Consider the following 22,348-nt stretch of genomic DNA (forward strand, 5'->3'; position numbering starts at 1 on the left):
TCAGCTTTCTTGCCTAGCATGGTGAAAAGAAGAAAACAAAATGAATATTGAAGAAACGACATCACCAATTTAAATTTTGAATTGAATCTTCGTTTCTAAGGGTTGATTTTTGTGTTTCTTGCTTTCTTCTATGCTCTAAAACCCTTATAAATTTGTTATAATGCATTCCCCCTCCTTGTGGACGTCCCTAGGGCTTTAAAAAACATATCAAGATTTGTTTCCATAAAAATTTCAGTCAGATAAAGAAAATAGTATTTTTTTCACCTTGATCTAACAACATAAAAATATTAAAAATAAACCAAAAGAAAGGTTAAAAAAATCTAATCTATAACATATTAAATATCACATCAACTGAAAATCAATTGTTGAATGATTTTAACCCTACTACAATTCAATGATTTCAATCATACATTACTTTTCATATTTTCAATTATATAATAAATACTTCAAAATCTCATTGATGAATTTCGTGTTGTTAATTCTCAATTAATTAGCATTCAGATTAATCTAAACTCAATGAATATTGACTTGATCTATCTTGATTTATATGAATTTAAAGTTACTAAAAAAAAAATTCCACTCATGTATGCAAAAAAATTCATGAGTGCTTAAATTCATGTATTAAGAATTAATTTTTATGTACCAAATGTAATATAAAAAAATTGCTCATTTATAATATTTCATCATTACAAAAAAATTGAATCACAAAAAATGAGTTTTAAGAATACAATTTTCCTCTCTTAAATTTATTTCCTAAATTTTATTTTCTTTAATTCGTTTGAGACTCATCGAATATTCCACCAAATTGGTACCAAATATTACGTTTACAATAGTTATAAAGTATTTTAAAATAACGTACAATGCCATTAAACTCTTAACTAGTATAAACAAAAGAACCACAATTTGCAGTTTCATGTTAAAAACATAAATTGCAAAAGTACAACCAAAGAGAAGGCACAAATCTTGCTATACTGGTTAATTAATGAAAAAACTACCACTCCATAGATCAATACTTAATGTTCCAGAATAATGAAGAATGATCATCATCAACAGCATACGAGAGTGCTGGTGACAAGTTCTCAGCCTTCCAATATGTCATCAACTTGGACCTCAATAAAGATAAGAGCTCCTTGTAACGGGATTGTTTCTTCCTCAGTACGCGTACATAAGCATATAATCCGAGCCATAGAGTTTCTTTCTTCTTCACGTTAAATATTGGACGAAAATCACAGCCAGCAATCAAAGAATGCATCCTTTTCTTTATAAGTTTGTGCATGTACCTGAAAAAATACGAACGAAGAGTATGCTCTAACTAGGCAGAGGCAGAAGGAAACAAAAAATGGAAAAGACAAACCAATACAATGCAGGGGAGAGGGAAAAATTAAATTACTACCTCAAAGATGTGTCGACAGCATCTATAAAGAATATAGGGCTGAATCTAAACGTGGGAGACAAGTTGGCTACATAGCAGTGGAACTTCATTGCACAAAGCAAAAAAGCTTGATAAATATTGAGTCGGACCACAGCTGCCGAATTGATATTGGAATCGTAGAATATAGGATGACATTTAGGCCGGAGATAATCACAGAGCTTTGCCTTCAAATGACGTCCTACTTTACCGTCCCAGCAGACTGTCAGAGAAGAACTTAAATGGGAGTTCATGTACCTGCTCAGTGTATCAGAGTGAGTATAAAAATAGAGAAATATAGGAATGTAAACATCCATCTAAAGGGAAAATGTTTTCCTTTCCTTGTTAATTTCCAGACAACTTGAAAAAGAAAATAAAGAAGCATTAAATTATCACATGTTTTAAGTGAACTAGCAGATGAAGGGCTTAAAAAATTAAAAATAAAATAAAAATAAATAATTCTGCTGAATGTGTACTATGACAATAGATGTGCCATAATCCCTACAGTTTCAATCTGCAGCCATTATACAGCTTCACCTCAAAGTATAAACGGAAGAAGATGCAAGAAGTAACAAAAAATTAAGTGCTGACGTGATGATTTTGTTTGAGAAGTGCCACTGTGGAGGAATTGTAGGAATCCCAAATCAATCACGAGATTATTGTACTTATATTTATAGTATGATTGTCTCTAGGTTAGGAAAGTTTTATTTTCTTCTTTAGTTAGAATATCTTTTCCTTTTCCTACTACCGTGTATGGTGTATATATTGGGGCAAGTTGTATTGGAATAATTATTGAGAAAAAGAATAAAAAGCTTTTTCTCTCATTCGTCCATATGGTATCAGAGCACGGGAAACACTAAAACCAGAAATCAAAGACTGAAAACACAGCCCATAGTAAGGAATCAGTTTTCTCTGAATCCGAAACCAGCAAGATCGACCCTGTCACCACCATGAATTCAATTGGAATCAATAGTTCCTCCTTCTAACTTACCGTGGAAAAACTCAACGTACAAACTACAGGGAATGGGCTCAATCCATCAAATTGGTAGTCGACGGGAAAGGAAAAATTGGCTATCTTACCGGAGAAGTGAAACAACCTACGGATGCAAACCTCCAACAGAAGTGGAAATCTGAAAATTCCATGGTGATGGCGTGGCTTGTCAATTCAATGAAACCGTCAATTGGCAAGATTTTTCTCTTCATGGCTACCGCAAAAGACATATGGGACGCCACACGGGATTTGTACTCAGACTATGAAATTAAAACGAAATTGTGGCAGGCTAAACAAGGAGAAAGGACCGTTACTAAGTACTAAATGGAAATGACCACCCATTGGCAAGAATTAGATCTCAGCGTTGATGAACAGTGGGACTGCCCCAGTGATGGAGTTCGATACAAGAAAAGAGTAGAAAGTGAACAAGTATATGAATTCTTGGCCGAACTGAACCGCGAACTGGACGACGTGAGGGGGTGAATTCTCAATCGCCAACCACTGCCCTCCACACGCGACATCTTCACCGAAGTCAGACGTGAGGAAAGCCGCCGACAAACCATGCTGAAAAGTGGGTCGTCTGCTGCCGGGAACGGGTCTGGAAATTCTGTAGAAGGATCGGCCCTTATTTTAGATTCAATTGGGCCGCCGGGTCCTAACTCTAGTGGGCCTATTGGATTAAGTGGATTAAGTGGATATGGGCCACATGGAGCTGGTGCCAAATTTAAAAAACATTCTTATGATGAGCCAAATTTGGGAGTGCAAATGTCTAGAGGATCACCTAAAATTGGATTGGGCCAAAAACAAATAAAGGGTCGCCCATGGTGTGATCACTGTCGGAAACATGGACATAAAGAAGACACGTGCTGGGATTTACACAGAAAACCATCTGACTGGAAATTAAGACAGAATAATAGAAATCACGGCTATCAAGCTACAGTTGACTCCACTAAAATACAGAATTCCACTCGGAGTGGTGCTTTTAGTCATGAGCAACTTGAACAACTCTACAAAATGTTTTCTAGCTTTGAGTCACTTAGGTCGTCAAGTTCTTTGGCCCACAGAGGTAATTTCCTGAGAGCCCTAAACACCACCACACTTTCAAAGGTACCATGGATTATTAATTCCGGTGCGTCTGATCACATGACGGACTCCTATCACCTATTTTCTTCTCATTATCTCCAGTGGTTGAGAAAGAGAGTATTCATATCTCTAACTCAATCACTCTCAAGCACGTACTACATGTCCCAAATTCATCATGCAATTTATTATCCATTAGCCAATTAACAAAATATTCAAATTGTTCAGCTAATTTCTTTTCTTCCCACCGTATGTTTTAGGATCTATCATCAGGGAAGACAATTGGCAGTGCTAAATAGAGTGAGGGACTCTACTACTTTGACGAGGCTAATGTGAGTGAACAACGTCAATTTGTTAGTTGTGATTCTGTTTTTTTCCATAAGGATAGTGAACTTCTTTTATGGCATTATAGAATAGGACATCCCAGCTTTCAATATTTAAGACATGTATTCCCATCACTTTTTTTGAATAAAATATCTTCTGATTTTATTGTGAAAGTTGTGAACTCGCAAAACATCATCGTTCTTCATTCCCAAAATCCTTGTATAAACCATCTCGACCATTTAGCATGATTCACAGTGATTTATGGGGACCTTCACGAATCCCCAATCGCACTCACACAAGATGGTTTGTCACATTTATTGACAATCACACTCGAATTTGTTGGGTCTATCTGTTAAAAGAAAAGATCGAAGTTCATTCTGTGTTCATGAATTTCCATACAATGATTCAAACTCAATTCCAGACAAAAATTCAAATTCTGTGCACAGATAATGGCCTTAAAAACCTACCTTCAAGATAATGGGATAATCCATCGACACAACAAAATAGAGTTGCTGAACGTAAAAATAGACAACTACTTGAGGTAACTCGAGCACTGATGTTCACCACCGGTGTAAACAATACTTTCTGGAGGGATGTCATTCTAACATCAGCCTACCTCATTAACAGATTGCCTAGTCGGACCCTCAATTTCGAAACTCCTCTCCAAAAATTCCAAACCTTCTTCCCTAACTCTCGCCTTAACTCTAACTTACCCCTAAGAGTGTTTCGATGTACGGCTTTTGTACACATACACTCTCATCATTGAAACAAACTCGAACCCCGTGCACTTAAGTGTGTATTTATTGGGTATTCACCTATACAAAAGGGGTATAAAAGCTATGATCCTATCACCAAAAGATTATTCGTGAGTCTTGATGTCACTTTCTTCGAAAATCATCCATACTTCCAAAAAACCTCTCTTCAGGGGGAGAACATTAGTGAAGATCGATTATTGAAAATTTCCATTTATCCCTCCGAATCCATCACTAAACAACCAACACCACTCTATCCCGACATGCCATCAATAGAAGGAAGGTTAAACTCAGGGGGAGAACAGAAAGAACAACATGGTAAAGAAACAATAGTTTACTCAAGATGGCCAAAACCGAATTATGACCCCACACCTGAAGTGCCAAGAGAGTCAGAACGGTTGATAGCTCCGGAACTTCATGAGCCCCTTTCAAAATCATCCGACACTAATCTACCTATTGCTCTCAGAAAACAAACGCGATCATGCACCCTCCATCCTATCTCAAAGTTTATCTCTTATAAAGCTTTATCTCCAGTTTTTCGGTCTTTTGTTGCTAACCTTGACAGTACATAAATTCCAAAAAATATTCAAGAAGCATTGAAAATCTCCAAGTGGAGGAAAGCAGCAATGGAAGAAATGAAAGCCTTGAAAATAAATGAAACATGGATGTGATGGAACTACCGAAAGGAAAGAGACCTGTTGGGTGCAAGTGGGTGTTCAATGTAAAATATAAAGCAGACGAGACAATAGAAAGGTACAAAGCTCGCCTAGTTGCAAAAGGATATACTCAAACTTATAGAATAGACTACACGAAAACTTTTGCACCGATTGCAAAACTGAATACAGTTCGGGTCCTATCACTACCAGCAAACTTGGATTGGCCACTCCAACAACTTGACATTAAGAATACATTTTTAAATGGGCAGTTGGATGAAGAAGTCTACATGATGCTACCACCAAGATTCTCTAAGAAAGGTGAAGAAAACAAAGTATGCAAACTGAAAAAATCTCTGTATGGTCTGAAACAGTCACCCAGAGCATGGTCTAACATATTTACAAAAGTACTGAAAAATCAGGGATACCAACAAGGACAATCAGATCACACTATGTTTTTCAAGATATTCAAAGATGGAACAAAGACCATTCTAATTGTATATGTTGATGACATAATCCTTATAGGAGATAATACAGTTGAGGTAGAGAGACTAAAAGGGAGTCTAGCCGCAGAATTTGAAGTAAAAGATCCGGGACAGATGAGATACTTCTTGGGGATGGAAGTAGCTAGATCAAGGAAGGGTATTAGTGTTTCACAACGAAAATGTCTTGAACCTCTTGACTGAGACAGATATGCTTGGGTGTAAACCAAGTGACATTCCTATGGATACTGAAAAAAGGACCAACAACATGGGAGAATTGGTTGATAAGGATAGATACCAACGACTAATGGGAAAGCTAATCTACCTATCGCACACTAGACCCGACATTGCATTCGCAATTAATGTGGTAAGCCAGCACATGCATTCTCCAAGGGAAACCCACCTAGAAGCAGTACACAAGATTCTGAGATATCTTAAAGGTTCTCCGGGAAAAGGATTGTTGTTCAAGAAAAATGAAAAAAAGGGAGATAGAAATATTCACTGGGGCTGATTGGGCAGGAGCAATTGAAGTTAGAAGATCAACCACTGGTTACTGTACTTTTGTATGGGGCAACTTAGTAACTTGGAGAAGTAAGAAACAGAATGTAGTCACCAGAAGTAGTGCGAAAGCAGAGTTTAGAACAGCTACTCAAGGAATGTGTTAAGGTCTTTGGTTAAAAAAACTCTTGGAAGAACTACAAGTCACAATGAAATTCCCAATTAAGCTCTACTGTGATAACAAGGTAGCTATCAATATCTCACTCAACCCCAACATGACAGAACCAAGCATGTTGAAGTGGACAGACACTTCATCAAAGAAAATGTTGAAAACGGCATCATTTGCATGATCTATGTCCCTACCAAGGAACAAACAGCGGATGTGTTCACTAAAGGACTACACAGACAAACTTTCGATGATCTCATCTGCAAGTTGGATATGATCAATATCTACAATCCAACTTGAGGGGGAGTGTAGGAATTGTAGGAATCCCAAATCAATCACGAGATTATTGTATTTATATTTATGGTATGATTGTCTCTCGGTAAGGAAAGTTTTATTTTCTTCTTTAGTTAGATATTTTTCCCTTTTCCTACTACTGTGTATGGTGTATATATTGGGGCAAGTTGTATTGGAATAATTATTGAGAAAAAGAATAAAAAGTTTTTCCCCTCATTCGTCCATACACTGCTATATAGATACAGACATACGGTCAATATCAGAGGATACAGCTACATGGTATTCCAACGAGTAAAGGATGTAACTGGCTGGTGAATAAGAATAGATTTTCCAGTGGTTCTTAGTTCATCCCCTTGATAATCTACTTAAAAATATTCAAAAGGTGACAATAAAACTCTGGTGTCCTTGAGAGTCCATATTCAAGTAACTGTGGCAGAAGAATGCTACTCAGACTTCGGCTACATTATGTTATTTAACTAAACCCTAGTACGGGCACGAATGCTCCAAAATGTGTGCCCAAAAAACTGCAGAACACTCTAATCATTATAAACAGAGCATGTAACAATGCTGCACAAGAGATCCTACAGTATACTCCTATCCTTGTATTGGTCATTAATACAGGTAGACACGTGTACCAGCATGATATTGCCAGAATAAACCAAAACGTTCACAAAATCTAAACCTTAATTTTCCTTGAAAAACAAAATTTTGTAAAGAAATATATCATATCGTGCAATCTGAAGTGAAGGTTTTCTTTTACACATAAATGCTCCATGGAATGGCCTACAGTGCATTGAACCATAATGTGACTAATGATCTCAAGTAGTCTTATAAGTCTTAGTGGTTATATGATAAAGCAAGCCAGATATGATAAGATTCATTAAATAGAGTCATCCACTGCCAAGTACGTAACAAGAAGAAAATAACCTTGTGTAGTCTGCCTGAATTTCCAATGTACAGCAATTGACAAGCAGTCCACTCCAACGAAGAAATGAGATGCCATCTTTACCTACATATAATCTGTCTGACCGTAATCCTAAAGGACCTAAACTGTTCACAGTAAAATTTAAACCATATTTCTCCTCATTCATGTAGCAGTTATATTCACGGATTCCTCTATGCAACCGGCTGAAGAACATAGCAGACTGCTTTTTTGAAGTTGATACAAAGAGGAAATCATCAATAAACCTGAGCAGGAGATATTTAGAAGCACATGCAATCATTTCTATTTTGCAGTTGCTTTCTGAAGCTGAAGAACCATGAGAATCATGTTTTCCTGAAAAGTGTGTGGTGTCAGGCTCCCAAGATTTCTCAAGAAATGGAAAGATTACATTTCTCTCCATGTGTCCATAGTAAAACGAGCAGAGCAGAGATGACAACACACTTCCTTGAGGTATACCAATGCATTGCTGGTAAAAGTTGTCATCTAATTGCAGCACATTGCGCTTTATATGCTCGTTGAGAATAAAATGAACTTTTTCCTTCCTTATTCTTCCGCTCGATGTCTGATAGCAGAGGTCAAAAAATTATACAACATTTAGCTACTCAACAAAACAGACTATCAATGGATTAAAGAATTTTAATTATAGGCATGCAATATATACGCTGTAGCATAGGCTACAACAGGAATTAGTAAACCTACGTGGGACCTTCACCTGCATGTACTTGCTTTGGATGGACTCTCTACTTCACAGTTCCACACAGTCTAATAACAAACTTGTTCTTCCTCTTCTTTCCTATTATATGTGGCTTCTAAAGCAAACCGAAAAAACATGTACCAATGTTTCAGGATGCAGTTAGCAATCACAATGATCACAAAAAATCTTGCTAAGTGACTATTCATCAAGCCATGACAATTCTGAAAAGTTATAGAACAGAAACGGTGACCTCACTATATAATAGAAACACCGTGCATCAATAAATTGTAAAAGAAAAAAATAATGATACTCGTACATAATGGAATTACATAATGGTTTACACACAAATGAGCGGCCAAAAAGAGAGCAATGAATTTATTTATTTTTTTTTTTTATTTTTTTTGTAATTTGGTTGAAGAAATTCTGACCAATTATATCTCACCATATCATGTGTATATAAATTAATTTGTACATGTAGCACAACAGAAAGAAAAAAATTAAAGGTAAAACATAAACCCTTGTGGCTCACTTATTTCCTGCACATTTTTTCTTCATCCTTCCATTTCAAATTCATCATGATGTTAATTGCCAGCAACTACAATGATGCATTAACCAATTATGGGACCCATATCTATCACTTGGGAAGAGAGTTAAATCAATTCATCTTAGGAACAAAACCATCCATCAATTGAGATAAGCTATAACACTGCACACTATATTTATATGCATCAAAACTAGATGTGCCCAGTTCAAAATAATAGTAAAGAACTGACTGCTAACACTTTAGTGCCAAAAGGAAAGGGAAGTATTTTGTCATTTCCTTGTTATTTGTAAAAGCATACAAAAGAACAAAAAGATCTATGTGCAAGTGCCTGCTATGGGATTCATGAAAACAATAGTTTCAAAGAAAACAATCAAGTTATCCGTTAGATTAATATCAGTACCTTCTTAACAAGAACACCATCCAACGAATGTACAGGAGGACATGATGGGATCTTTGCTGATTTGGTGATGATATCTTGATCTGCTAGCGTAAGATGCTGACGGACCCTCAAAGACTTCTTCGTGCAAGATACCTGAATAGACTTTTCCAAAACATATTCATCATCCAATACCACATCCTTGATCACATTAAGCAATCTATCATGGTTGACTGAGTCAAAAGCTTTGGATACATCTGACACAACGATGAAAATGCTAGGCATGGTGGTTGATCCATCTCTCAGAGAAAACAAGAAAGGGACAAATTTCCTGTACACATCATTATAATCAAATACCGATGAACCCAACTTCTCTTGTTCTTTTGTCTGTATGCCTTTCAGAATTACATGCAGATCACGAAGGACACTATTTACAGACTTGAAATAGTCATATTTGACATTTCTAGGAACGCAAGACGCTTTCCTCTGCAATTGTCCATTAGATAGAACTCTAGAAGAGAGTAAGTTCACGGGCATCCTTGATGAAGCTTTTAGATTTGCCAGTAATCTGAACCCATGTTCCTTGGGAAGAAATCTGGCCCGTGAGAAACCAAATGATCTATTCCTTATGATTTGTCTAACAGATGCATTATTTAATTGGCGATAACTCTTACCCTTCATGCATGTAACTGATTCTCTCATCAGTTTCTTCCAGATAGGCTTCCGATAATAAAATACCTCTTGTTTCTCATGCTCACTTTCTGTAACGTAAAAGTTGGCTTGAATCAATGGCGATACTAGACTAGTAAAAAACCAAAAAATCCAGCATTCAAGAATTTTACGTTTAATAATATCTGTGGCATAAAGTTCACAGCATTTCTTATGCTGCATATCCCCACAGTTTCCTTCTGCGTATTTTGCCAAATCTCTGGTCAATTGGCAAGACTTGTTTGACAGTAAAGGAAACTTCGATGTTTTCAATTTATTCATACATTGGTTGAGTGAGAACTTCTCAAATCTTCGCAGCTGAATGAACTTTGAGATATTCGTCCTCAGAATTCTCCAATTAGAAGGCATTCCTAGCAAATCTGAAGGAACTATACTTCTACAAACTGCCCATATAAATGATACTACCTGTTTCTTGAGACATTGACACTTATTTGGCTCAAAATGATAGTCAGTGGCTTCTGATGTCAACTTACAACTTCTGGTATCAGAAACATGACATGATTTCTTTTCACACTGAGCCTCGTAACTTTCCTTCATAGAAAAGCTTATCCCAGAATCATTACCCTGGACCAATGAGTCCAAACGCATTACACTGGTGAAGTCAGCTCATGAACCAAAATACTACATATTAATTAAACAAAAATCCGATAGGTATGAAGTCATTCAATTATGAGTTTTCTTCTTCAAGTTAAAAGAAAAAAGTAACTCAAAAGTAAATTGAGATACTACATTAAGGGCCCATTTGGCATGGCAAAGTCAAAAGGAGCTTTTGAGGCCCAAAAGTTGCTTTTTAACCCGTTTGGCTAGTTTTGTGAATGCGCTTCTTATAGTTAGTAGTGCTTTTAATCCAATGTGGCTTCCTCTAAAAGTACTTCCAGAATAGGAAGCACTTACAAAATTAGTTTCCAAACAAAAATTAAAATAACTTTCTTCAAAATCTCTTCAATAGGAAGCAAAAGTAAAAGCAATACTCATGCCAAATGGGCCCTGAAGAAGAGTAAAATAGTAGAACAGGAAGTCCAAATGCTCCAATAATGAAGGAAATTATATATTTTTTGACAAGGAAATGAAAAGAAATGTCTTATATAGCCATTGTTTGAGCCACATTATTTTCATGAAAATGCATTTTTGAATAGTGTATTGATGGAAAATGTGTGGTTAAAAAATAAGAAATAATTTTAGATTTACGTATAATATTATTTTATTGAAGAATGTGTGGTTAAAATGATGTCAAATCACTGTATAATAATGCATTTTTTCCAAAGAATAGGGCTCAAACAGGGCCATAGTATGCCTCATGACTGACATGAACAGATTACTGAAATAGTAGAACAAGAAGTCCAAAAGCTCCAATAATGAAGATTACATATTTTTTACAAGGAAATGAAAAGGTGATGCCCATACCAAGGATCGTCAAGAGACAGCTCAATTAACATTAAATCTCTAGAAAAGGAGAAGATATATAAGGAACCAAGATATCAGAGAGAACAGGAGACCCTAGCTTCTCTATTATTGAGGAATAAAAGTTTTCGAAAGGACTTTAGACATATTAACAATAAAATGAAATGAAGAACCTTGCTAGTGAATTCTAACCTCAAATAGAGAGCAGCCACTTTCATATGCATCTTGGTCCAAGTGTGGCAGGACAAAAAAAAAAAAAAATAATAATAATAATAATAATAATAATAATAATAATAAATAAATAATTTGGGCAGGTTTCCTTCATAACATTATATTTGTTGTAGATAAGCTAGGCCAAGCTATATCCAAAATGAAATCTCAAATATGAAGCTTATTTCAGTAGAAGACTAGAAGGCCAAGTTAATGACGAACAAATTATGCTAAGAAAGCTTTTGCTTATCTGTAAGTTTATATGCCTTCCTCAAGCACTTTGTTTGAAATAACAACATTGCTTATTTTATTTTTTTATTTTTTATTTTTTTTTTCCTTTTTCTTTTTGTGGGATGGTGGCAGTCACAGGTTCACGGCTTTCTGCTGCACATGGCATTCATATCAACTTGCATACAAGACAAATTTAAGACAATGTTTGAGAACAACAAACATATCACAAGAAAGTCTTGTGTCCATCATCCGCCTAATCCGGTCCTAGTCCACAAATTCATACAAACTGCATCAGTCAATCTAAGAAATCAAATTTCATAATATTTAACATAACACAGTTCAAACCAGATACATTACCACATAATGCGGCGGAATTCCCACCAACTCCATACATAACCCAATTTTCTAAAACCTTTGTACAAAAGGAAATTAACAAAATTTAAATATGATAATAATAACATCGTGTACAATATACAGATTGATATTTTGACAATTATGATGAAATCAAACAAATAGATAGAAAAGCGCTGTTGAAGACCATTTAAGCCCTTGTTTGATCCTCATTATTTTCAAAATACATTTTTGTCTCTCTTCTTTTCAATCACACATTCTCCAGTAAAATTATATTACACACAAATCCAAAACTTTTCTTATTTTTTAAATATATATTCTCCTTCAATCTACTATTACAAAATGCATTTTTAACAGGGCTCAAACATGCTTTAAATAATATATATGTAGTCCTATCTAACAACTTAAAATTTTAGATCAAGTGGTTCAATAATGTAAAACAGTAAGCAAAATGTCTTGGGTTCAAGCCTCATCGGCACCCATTTTAATGAATTGTCATGTGAGGCTTAGATGAGAAAAAATAAACCTCGCCTACAAGTGAGGGGGGCATATTGAAGACAATATTCAAATGATATACATGAGCCTCTACATAACAACTTAAGCTTTCAAATGAAGTGATTCAACAAGTGCCAACAAATATGTAAACATTATTGAGTTGAAGATACCTGACGGTATCAAGAGATAAATTAAGAACCTCAGAAATTGAAACATATCAATCCATAATGGCTATAAATTTACAAATGCCAGTTGTTGCTTACAAACATGTGGATCTGCTGAGACAACAGGTTTTTCCATGAAAACCTGGCATTGACTGAGGATTCATATCAACATCAAATGTTCCAAAGATATTCTTGAAGAGAGAAATTGCTCCAGAATCATTGGGCTTCACAGAATGCAGAATGTCTGGAAATAGTTGAGGTTGAAAAATGAACTTTTTAAAAGAGAACAAAAGAAGACAACGACATCATGAACCAGTGGTCAATCTTCAATTATGAGTTCACAAAGTAAAGGTTCAGTATTTATAATGAGGTGGTGGGGACTGGGATGAGGGGAGAAGAATTAGAAAGATGTATGAATAATACACTAATAGCTTTCCAAGGAATCCGTAAGAACTGAAAGTTACACAAATTATACATTTGCAAATAACGGAGAAATCAATAAGCAAGTGGAAGTATAATGTTGATTCCTTTTATTTGATCTCCAGATACAAAGTTAAAAATAAAAAATAAAATAAAATAATAATAATAATAATAATAAATTGGTAATATTCAAGAAAAAAGCAAGATGTTGAAGCTGGATAGGGATGCAATACAAGATACAGATGAGGATACATTTCCTTGGGAACATTGAAGAAGAACTCTCCAACCTGTAGAATATACTTTTCCTATCGACCTGAACTTTCTTTATGATCTTCGGTAGATTTCGAAAGACAGAACAACAAGAGAAACATGATACTATCTGCAAATATTAAAACCCCAAAAGTCCCATTATTTTACAAGAAAACAGAATGAAAAAGGGTATGAGAATGCCAGATTATCTCAACTGTTTTAAAAAGACAATCATAGATTTCTAATTCAAAATGCTCAATAGATAACCAACTTAATACACACTATTAATCAAAAAACCATCAGGAGATTATGTTTCATTAATTATAGAAATCAAGAGAATGAGTTAGGTTGAGTCTTATATGCTATTTCGTATACACGCATTAGGTCCTTGTTATTGTTGTTATTGTAACAATGTATAAATATAAGCAAGAGGCAATCTCTTGTGCTATAGATAGCAATATTTCCTCTCTTATCAATACCTTCAAGTCATGATCAATCATTTACTAAATTTTACAACCCCATGAAACTAGTAAAGAGGGGGGGAAGGAATGAGAAGCACTGGGCAACCCGATATATTGGAGGTTAACTCGGTTTCGCCTCTAACATCTAGTTGAATTAATAACACGGTTACACAAATTCGAAAAATAGAACAGCCAAGAGTCAAGTCAAATCAAATCTGAAGCATGACGTAAGATACACAACTTTATAAAGAAAAGATTGTATTTGGTGAAACTTAAATCTTTTTGAGCAGCCGTTTTCTTTGAAGTCTGTAAGTTTTACAAAACTACAGAGGATGAACCTACCTACTGCAATAAGATTTCAGAAATGTATACATAGTGGTGATTGGGACATAAATTTGTCTCACCCTTGACATATAGCAAAGGAAACAAGAGATATAGGTACAACAAAGTTACTAGTAAAAGGACTAAAAGTTCAATTTAAACAGAACGCAAAGGAGGTATAAATATTAACTACCTGTCCATTGCTTAGACCTGAAGCTATGCCGAGGCCAGGTTGCCCTCTAGACCCACTAGAAAAGTTATTGTTGTTATTGAAGCTTTCTGTACAGGAAATCAAAGAAGACGTTCCTTGACCAGCCAACTGCCTCCGCTTTCTCTGACGCTGCCAACGGAACTGCCTTTTCCGCTTTCCAGGCAATGTAATGTTTTGGTTTGAGCTTTCCTTGCCTTTTTCATTTGAAAACTCTTCATTACTAACACTATTAGTGCCTGCATTTATTGTAGCATCTTTAGATAGTCTTCTCATAGCATGTCTGTTGTATCAACTATATTGAGTTCTGTCATCCCTACCATTACACCCAACGAACTTATTGTTGTTTGAAGAAGCCTCAACGTCCAAAGCCCACGTGCTTAGCTGTTTTTTGGACATTGACCCAACTCCAACTTCATTCCTCTTCTTCCTTAATGCTGAGAAAATTTTGAAGCGGATCAATACTATGCAAAATTGTTGACTGAACTATTTCAGCAATTGTCATGAAGTGAAAAAATATATATTAAAAGAATAAACACTTTATATATTTTGTAATACAGTGATAGCCTAGAGCACAAAGAAATCAGCCCAAGCTGTTGAAGGGAAATTATCAAGAGAATGTGAACAATATTGAAATACATCATGTGAGGGTTTAACACTTATGTCAAATTAAATAAAGAAATGAAAAAACAAAATCAATTATAGGCTGTGTAGCATGGATACTTCAACTGGGGTAGTTTGTGTTGGACTCCTGTCGGATACCGATACTCCTCTAACACTCTACCATGATCATTTTCTTTCTTTATTAGAAATATTATATAGGAGAGGGCGCGGGTCGGTTCGGTTAACCAAAACTTTCGGGTATCTAGTAAATGGAACCGTCGGGTCCAAATATAATTATGGAACCATTCGAATTCGGTTTCGTTCGATTCAGTTCGGTTCTATTTGGTTCTGTACGATAATTAGATTTTTTAACATTTATAACAATAATATATAAATACAACTAATGATACATTCAATGGTTTTGGAATGTCAGAGACTAGTAAACTACCTTATTTAAATGATCGCTACAGTCAAAGTTTTAGTCGGTGAAGGTCACAGCATCGACCGACGATTGTATAGGTTTTGGAATGTTAGCGAGGTTGCGAGAGTCGAGATAACGTTATGCACTTTAGTGTAGGTGTTTATGATTATTTAGTAGATTGGATCTTGTTGGGCTAAGAAATGATACAATAAAATGGGTAATTGGGCCAAAAACTAAAAAGTTAGAAACGAAACAAATTATTGGACCAAAAATTTGGATTTAAAAATTGTTAATTTATTTAGAAAAATTAAAATTAAAATAATTTGATTTACTCAATATAAAAAAAAATTAGAAAGATTCGGTTCTTATTCAGTTCTTTGGTTCTCGGTCAAGAACCGAGAACCGAATCGTACCCGTCGGTTCTCAATTCAGATACCCGCTCGGGTATTTAATTTGATAAGAACCGTCCGGTTCGGTTCGGTTCGGTTCGGTTCGGTTCGGTTCAGTTCGGGTTCAGCTCGGTTGGTTAGGTTCGGGAGATTTGCCCAACCCTAATATTATATATTTTTAACTCAAAATTATTATTAAATAATAAATAGGTACTCATATTTAAAAGATTTCAACAATAAAAATTAATAAGAAAAAAAAAAATTTATACTATATATATAAATAATTTTAAAGATTTTAATTAACTTGTTGACAACGTGCAATATCAGTACTCTTTGAAAAATAGTGTGTCAGCGTATTCGACACCTGTCGTATTGAACACATGTATCCATATCGCTGCATCATAGTTTATAGGCTTACTGGTTTTACAATGTCGAACTGCTCAGTTCTCATGCTGTATGGTAAATTAAGTCCTTATCGATGTATAGACTGATTCTTGCAACTCCTATTACTTACCATAATTTTTTGAGTTTTCAGATTGATTTTCTTAAAATAAAATAACTTTTTTTAAAATGTTAGATAATATACTGTTGATATTTGGAAGCATTTCCAACCGTGTAAGCTGTCTAGACAAAACTCCAGCAAGTTGACACTTGCATTTAATTTGTCAAACTATGATAACTCAACCACACGTCCCAGATCCTCACTCAAATTATTAGACTTTTTACGCTGCGCCTATACTAGATTATTGATTTATTTATTTTTTTATATAAATAAAGATTCTGGAGTTACCTTGATAAAAAATAAAAAAAAGAGAGAGAGAATTAGGGAGATACCCTCGTGAGACTATTTTAGAAACAACTCTTCTCATTTAAAAAGTAACACAGACACCCATGAGGATGTATTAAACAACAGATTCTCTTTTGGGTTCTAAAGTATTTTCAAGGAAAATAAAGAAAATGTACAGTACATATATTATCACTCTACAATAACAATTAAAAAAACATCGTACGACCTCCACCACAAAGTTCCCTCCCCATCCCCACCTCACTTTCCCTTTAAGTATGTGTAATATAATTCTCCTAGCTGCAGGAATGGGGCTGCATCTTGTGGGGCATCTAAGTTTTATTGTAAATTTTATACAATAGTTTAGGTACCATACAATCTTCTACAAAAAAAGATATATAATTTTAAATTGGGGATTGTGGTGTTGGAAACAAGGGTGGGTCTTTGTAAGAGTCAGAGCATCTATGTAATTTCTCTAATAACCAAAGTTATGAGCACATACTTGAGTTCCTCTACACCATAAAAATAAGTTACGTCCCTAATAAAGATTTCAATTTCATGAAATATGAGCAACCCAAGAAAATGAATAAATGGCACTTATGCGGGACCGCATTTCAATTTCATTTTGTAGCAGTATGGTTCCAGCTTAGATATAATTATTGTATACAGAATATAAAACAGTCTTCAAACTCTGCTTCAATATATACCCTACAACACACACTTGATGTTAAATCAGGAATGATTGAAAATCAGATTCACCATGTATAAATTCTTAAAATAACCAATCAAAAACTCAATTTACCATTATGATCAAGCGAACGGTGCTGGATTTCAGAGTCAAGCATGTGCCTTGATACTTTAAGGCACAAATCATTGATAGGGAAACCTGCTACCTGATGATGCTTCTTTTTGGGAAGGGACAAAAAGACTGAAGTAAATTTTAGTAAATACACCATGAGAGTATCCCCAACCTGCAAAATTGGTAATTGGCACTCAATCACATACAACATTTTGAAAAATAACTTATAAACCTAGAACATATTACACATCTATTTACTTACTCTCCTTAGAAGGTGACTCCATGCTGAGGAAGTTAAAATATCGACAACTGAACTTGAGCGGTTGTGCTGTCAGACACAAGCACAACGCAGAGAAACTTCAGTAGTGATCAACCATCTTATAGACAAAAAATTGCAGAAACTGTCAAATTTTTACATCAAGAAAGAGATACAATAATGATTAAGTTGTGAAAGTAATATGCAGCTCAAACAAATAAAAAAGATCTCTTAGGAAAAAAACTACAACCCTTGATTGAACAAACCACGAATTGAGACAAATGAAGTACACAATAGTTAAAAACACTCACTTTATCATAACTCCAGCATATTATATTCTTGGAAGAAGTCTGTTCATATGATATCATTTCGATTGTTCTTGTAACGATCTGAAATTGAAGAAAGTACCATATCATATTTAGGGACAGTGCATACTATAAAAATAATTCAAATGGAATATTGAAGATTGCCACTATGCTAAAATGCCCGAGAGCTCTCAAAAATGGCATGGAGTACTATGATTCTAGTAGCATATAAAATTAACACTGAAAAAAAAGGGGGGGGGTGGCTTTACTCATTGCTAAAACGTAATTCAGTTTTTCTAAAGTGAATTTGGAACATCTGGTTGAATTCTTGACCCCTTGCAATCACTGCTAAGGGATATGGTAATTTAGAAACAAAATCGACATAATATATGCCAACCAAAAAAAAAAAAGGGAATGATGAATAGCTACCATTGTTCAATTGCAGAATTGTAGTTGTTCTGAAATGTTTTAGGCTCTGCAAACGATAATCGTTCAATTGCAGTTCTTCCCAATCTTTTAGGCTCTAGGAATTAACGATTTGCACTTCACTTCCTATGCTAATTTTCTATCAATCAATAGTACAGCATACGAGTATGCATGTCGGTTTTTAATCTTTGCACCTAAGTGTTAACCTGATGTTTTGCAAATCCAGTAATGCAATGATCAGATATAAAACGCAAGAGACCTCTCTTGTTTTCCCGCCAAAACTACAAATACACAGAAATACATTCATGCGTACATATACATTTTCAAAAATACATTAACATATTTAAAACTCCCGTATTACTATATACATAGAGAGGAGAAACCTCGAGCTGTGACCAGCGGCATTGAGGATCTAAGATAGGCAAGGGAGGGGCATTTTCGGAAACAACGACGAAAGATTTAGTGAGGAGCCTGCGATAGTCAGGAGGGTCGTTTGGTCTGAGGAGAAAGGACATAGCGTCATCACCGCTGCAACTGAGGCACCGCCGCCCCTTACACCTGCACCCTGCTGCCGTTGCCGGGGGCGGTGGTATCAATGACAAGATCGTCTCCGCCAGTGTACGAGCTCGGTGGTGAAATAGCCGCCATAGTACCTCCGGAACTCTCCTTCTCTTCTTTCCCATGGCTTTTTTGTCACAGGGCTGAATTTTGCACTATCGAGTCATTTCCAGTAAAAGGAAGTTACGGTATGTGTCCATTGCTATTTCACTACTTGAACGAACAGAGATGTGCCCACTTGTTTATGCATTTGCGGGAATGCTGTGTCCGTTACTCGACTAGGAGCATAAGTTGATATTTCAAATTTTTTATATTTTTTGTATGGTTCCAGTCATTACGAAAAGAGAGAGAAAAATAGAAGAGAGAATAAAAATCAATAAATTTATGTATTTTAAGAAAAATTGAAGCAACGGTTCCAAATCTTTTCAACTTTTGCATACTTTACCTTAACTTTCATTTTGTAACAGTGAAGATCCCTAGCCTTTAATAAATATATAGCTGAAGTCCAAATGGATGTTTGGCCATTAGTTGAACAAAACAATTGATTTTGACCAAATTAGTAAGGACAAAACAGTAAATTAGTTAATCTCATATTATTAAAAAAAAACAAAAACAAACAATTTAAGAAAAACCAAAAAAAAAAAAATATTTGTCTCTTTCACTGCACAAACCCCAACCCACCTACCCTACTCGCCATTCCCAAATTCAAACGTGTACACCCAACACTTACCCCTCACATAGGTGGGGTTGATTTTGTCTTTTGCATTTTTTAAGGCGTCGGAGCCCACATCAAGGTGAGAGAAATGAGAGGGGGGGGGCCTCGATCAAGCTTCTTACAAGCCTGGTAGAGAAGCATTTTCCAATTCAAACCCCAAACCAGTGGCTCCGCCACCAATTCTCACCAATTCACATTTTCAATCATCATTTGGAAAAATAGAGTTTCTGATCTTTCAAATTGGCTACATCATTTAAGAAATGATTTTTCCCCATACTTCTACAATTTCAAAGTGCCATTTGAGGAATTCTGTGTTGATGATGTGTGTTGTTGTTGTCCAATTGGTGATAGAGCTTGAGGAATTCTCGATGTACACTACTGTGTGTTGTTGCTGTTCATGTGGGGATAGTGAACATCCTGGTTTTGGCCTTATACAAGTCGTCGACATAGCTGTTGCCACCTCGGTAGTGCAGCTGCGTCGATAATGCCTTCGAAATCAACCAAATTTCTAACTAGTAGACACATAAACGCTCTAGAATCAAACTTACACAACGAAGACCAGTGAGAATTGATTCTATTCTTCTAGATTTCTGAGTGCGAAGAAAAATAGAAAATTTCTAGAGAAAAATCAAGAAAAATGGAGGTGAAGATTGTTGGGTGATAAGGCTCGAGAAGAAGATGAAATGGGTAGGGAAGGTAGTGGTGGCTATGAAAGAAAAAGAAGGCGGGATGGGTGACGACTACGAAACTACTATTTTCTGTGGATTTTGTCTTGCTTGGGAAGTGGGGGTGGGCATGGGGTGTGGAAGAAGAGATAACAGTAGCCATTTTTTAAAAATATTAAACTTACCATTTTAACTCTTTCAATTTAATCAAAATTCACTTTTAATGATCAACTAACGATCAAATAGATATGCTCCATCCATTTGGACTCTAGCTGCATATTTATTAAAAGTTAGGGACTTTCACTGGCACAAAATGAACGTTAGGGTAAAGTTTGCAAAATTTTAAAAATTTAGGGACGTTGCTGCAATTTTTCCTATGTTTTGTTAAGAACAAAAGTCTTATATTTACAAGTAAAAATCAGGAATACAACAGTAATAATTTTTAAAACCATAGGGGTAGAATTGTTATTCACTAATAAAACTTACCATTTTAAACACTCATCCTTGAATGACATATTATAAAATATCTATCTTGTTGAAATCTTATTTGATTAAAAAAAAGATTTTGATAATCGTGAGTGTCCAGACTAGTTTACGCACACCTCGACTAATCTTATAGAACCCTGAAATTTACAACCGCGTACTCACCTCAATGGTTCTAAGGGGACTCGAACCGGTGGCCATTAAAGAGCAAACCAAGGTCTGACCACTGAACTACCCCTCAGGATCCTCATTTGATAAAAAATTCAGTGGGACAAAAAATCAAACGAAAGAAAAAAAAAAGTACAATTATTTTTTGGAGTATTAAAAAATGATGCCTTATTAAAACTTTGTTAGGAAAATTCAGTGAGATAAAACCTAAGCGAAAAAAAGAGTACAGCTACTCCTTTTGATGTTAATCATTGAAAATCTTTTAATCGACGTATTCCAATCTTGTGAATCAATTTCTTGAATATAGATGTTGACAATACTTTTGCGAATAAATTTGCTACTTTGTCACTTGAGGGAATTTGTTGGATATCGGTATTGCTATTCTTTTGAAACTTGTGTATATGAAAGAAATTTAGAGAAATATGTTTCATTCTATCACGTTTGATAGAATCTTCTTTGAGTTGTGCAATATAAGCTACATTATCTTCATACAAGATTGTTGGACTATCTTTTATTGAAGTTAAACCGAATGATGTTTAGATATGATGGGTCATGTTCCTCAACCATATATATTCTCGACCTACTTCATTAATTGTAATAATTTCAAAATGATTTGAGGATTTTACTGTCAAAGATTACTTCACAAATCTCTATGGTATTGCAGTTTCTCGACTTTATGTGGATCAAATGGATAACATGCTTCTGCATATCCCATTAAAGCGGATCCCAACTTTTATAAACTATTTATAAACATTTAAAATATTTTTTATTCACACGTTTTGAGAATTCTCAAGTATTACACATTTATTCACCTCATTTTCCAAACTTGCCATATCTATTCTAGTACATGAGTTAAATATATTCTTTTTTAAAAGTAGAAGAAAACAATTTGTTCAATCATAATAGAATGGACAAGCTAAACACTTTTCTCAAAATGTAAAAATGTTGTCCTTGCAATAGTATGAGATGCACTGAAATGTTAAATGAGTCGTGCTGAGCTGCTCAATTTGACCCACCACGTGTGAGGTGAACCAAGCTCCAGCTAGCTCGTTGCATAGATATGTGGCTCGATTCGGGATCATAGGTCGCTCCAACTCATTTAGGAATGAGTCAATGATCGAACCAATCAAGAATAAAAATTCACAAACCTACTCCGTTATCTTATCACGATTTTAGTGGCTTAACTAACATTTCAATTCTTGATGAGTTGGACAATGACCATGGGCATGGGGCCATGGGAGGACGCATTCAATTGAGTTGGTTTGACTTAAAAAAGATAAATTGGATACAATAGTTTCAAACAATAAATGATGAACTAAAAAACAAACCGC

At 35.2% G+C, this 22,348-nt stretch overlaps 1 protein-coding gene across 1 annotated transcript; it reads right to left on the minus strand.

Annotated features, from left to right (window-relative positions):
• Window positions 1–893: 893 nt before the first annotated feature.
• LOC111411173 (telomerase reverse transcriptase) lies at window positions 894–19,299 on the minus strand. Its single transcript, XM_023041730.1, has 16 exons — window positions 18,812–19,299; window positions 18,009–18,086; window positions 17,704–17,769; window positions 17,445–17,613; window positions 14,766–14,882; window positions 14,431–14,684; window positions 13,459–13,585; window positions 12,886–13,030; window positions 12,654–12,729; window positions 12,129–12,188; window positions 11,961–12,040; window positions 11,528–11,585; window positions 9,230–10,498; window positions 7,576–8,153; window positions 1,394–1,666; window positions 894–1,280 (listed from the first exon to the last, which is right to left on the minus strand). The coding sequence occupies exons 1-16, from the start codon at window positions 19,109–19,111 to the stop codon at window positions 1,007–1,009; spliced, it is 3,924 nt and encodes a 1,307-aa protein (XP_022897498.1). The 5' UTR covers window positions 19,112–19,299; the 3' UTR covers window positions 894–1,006.
• Window positions 19,300–22,348: the final 3,049 nt, after the last annotated feature.

The sequence above is a fragment of the Olea europaea genome, chromosome 15 (assembly GCF_002742605.1).
Source record: "Olea europaea var. sylvestris chromosome 15, O_europaea_v1, whole genome shotgun sequence".
Taxonomy (NCBI): Eukaryota; Viridiplantae; Streptophyta; class Magnoliopsida; order Lamiales; family Oleaceae; genus Olea; species Olea europaea.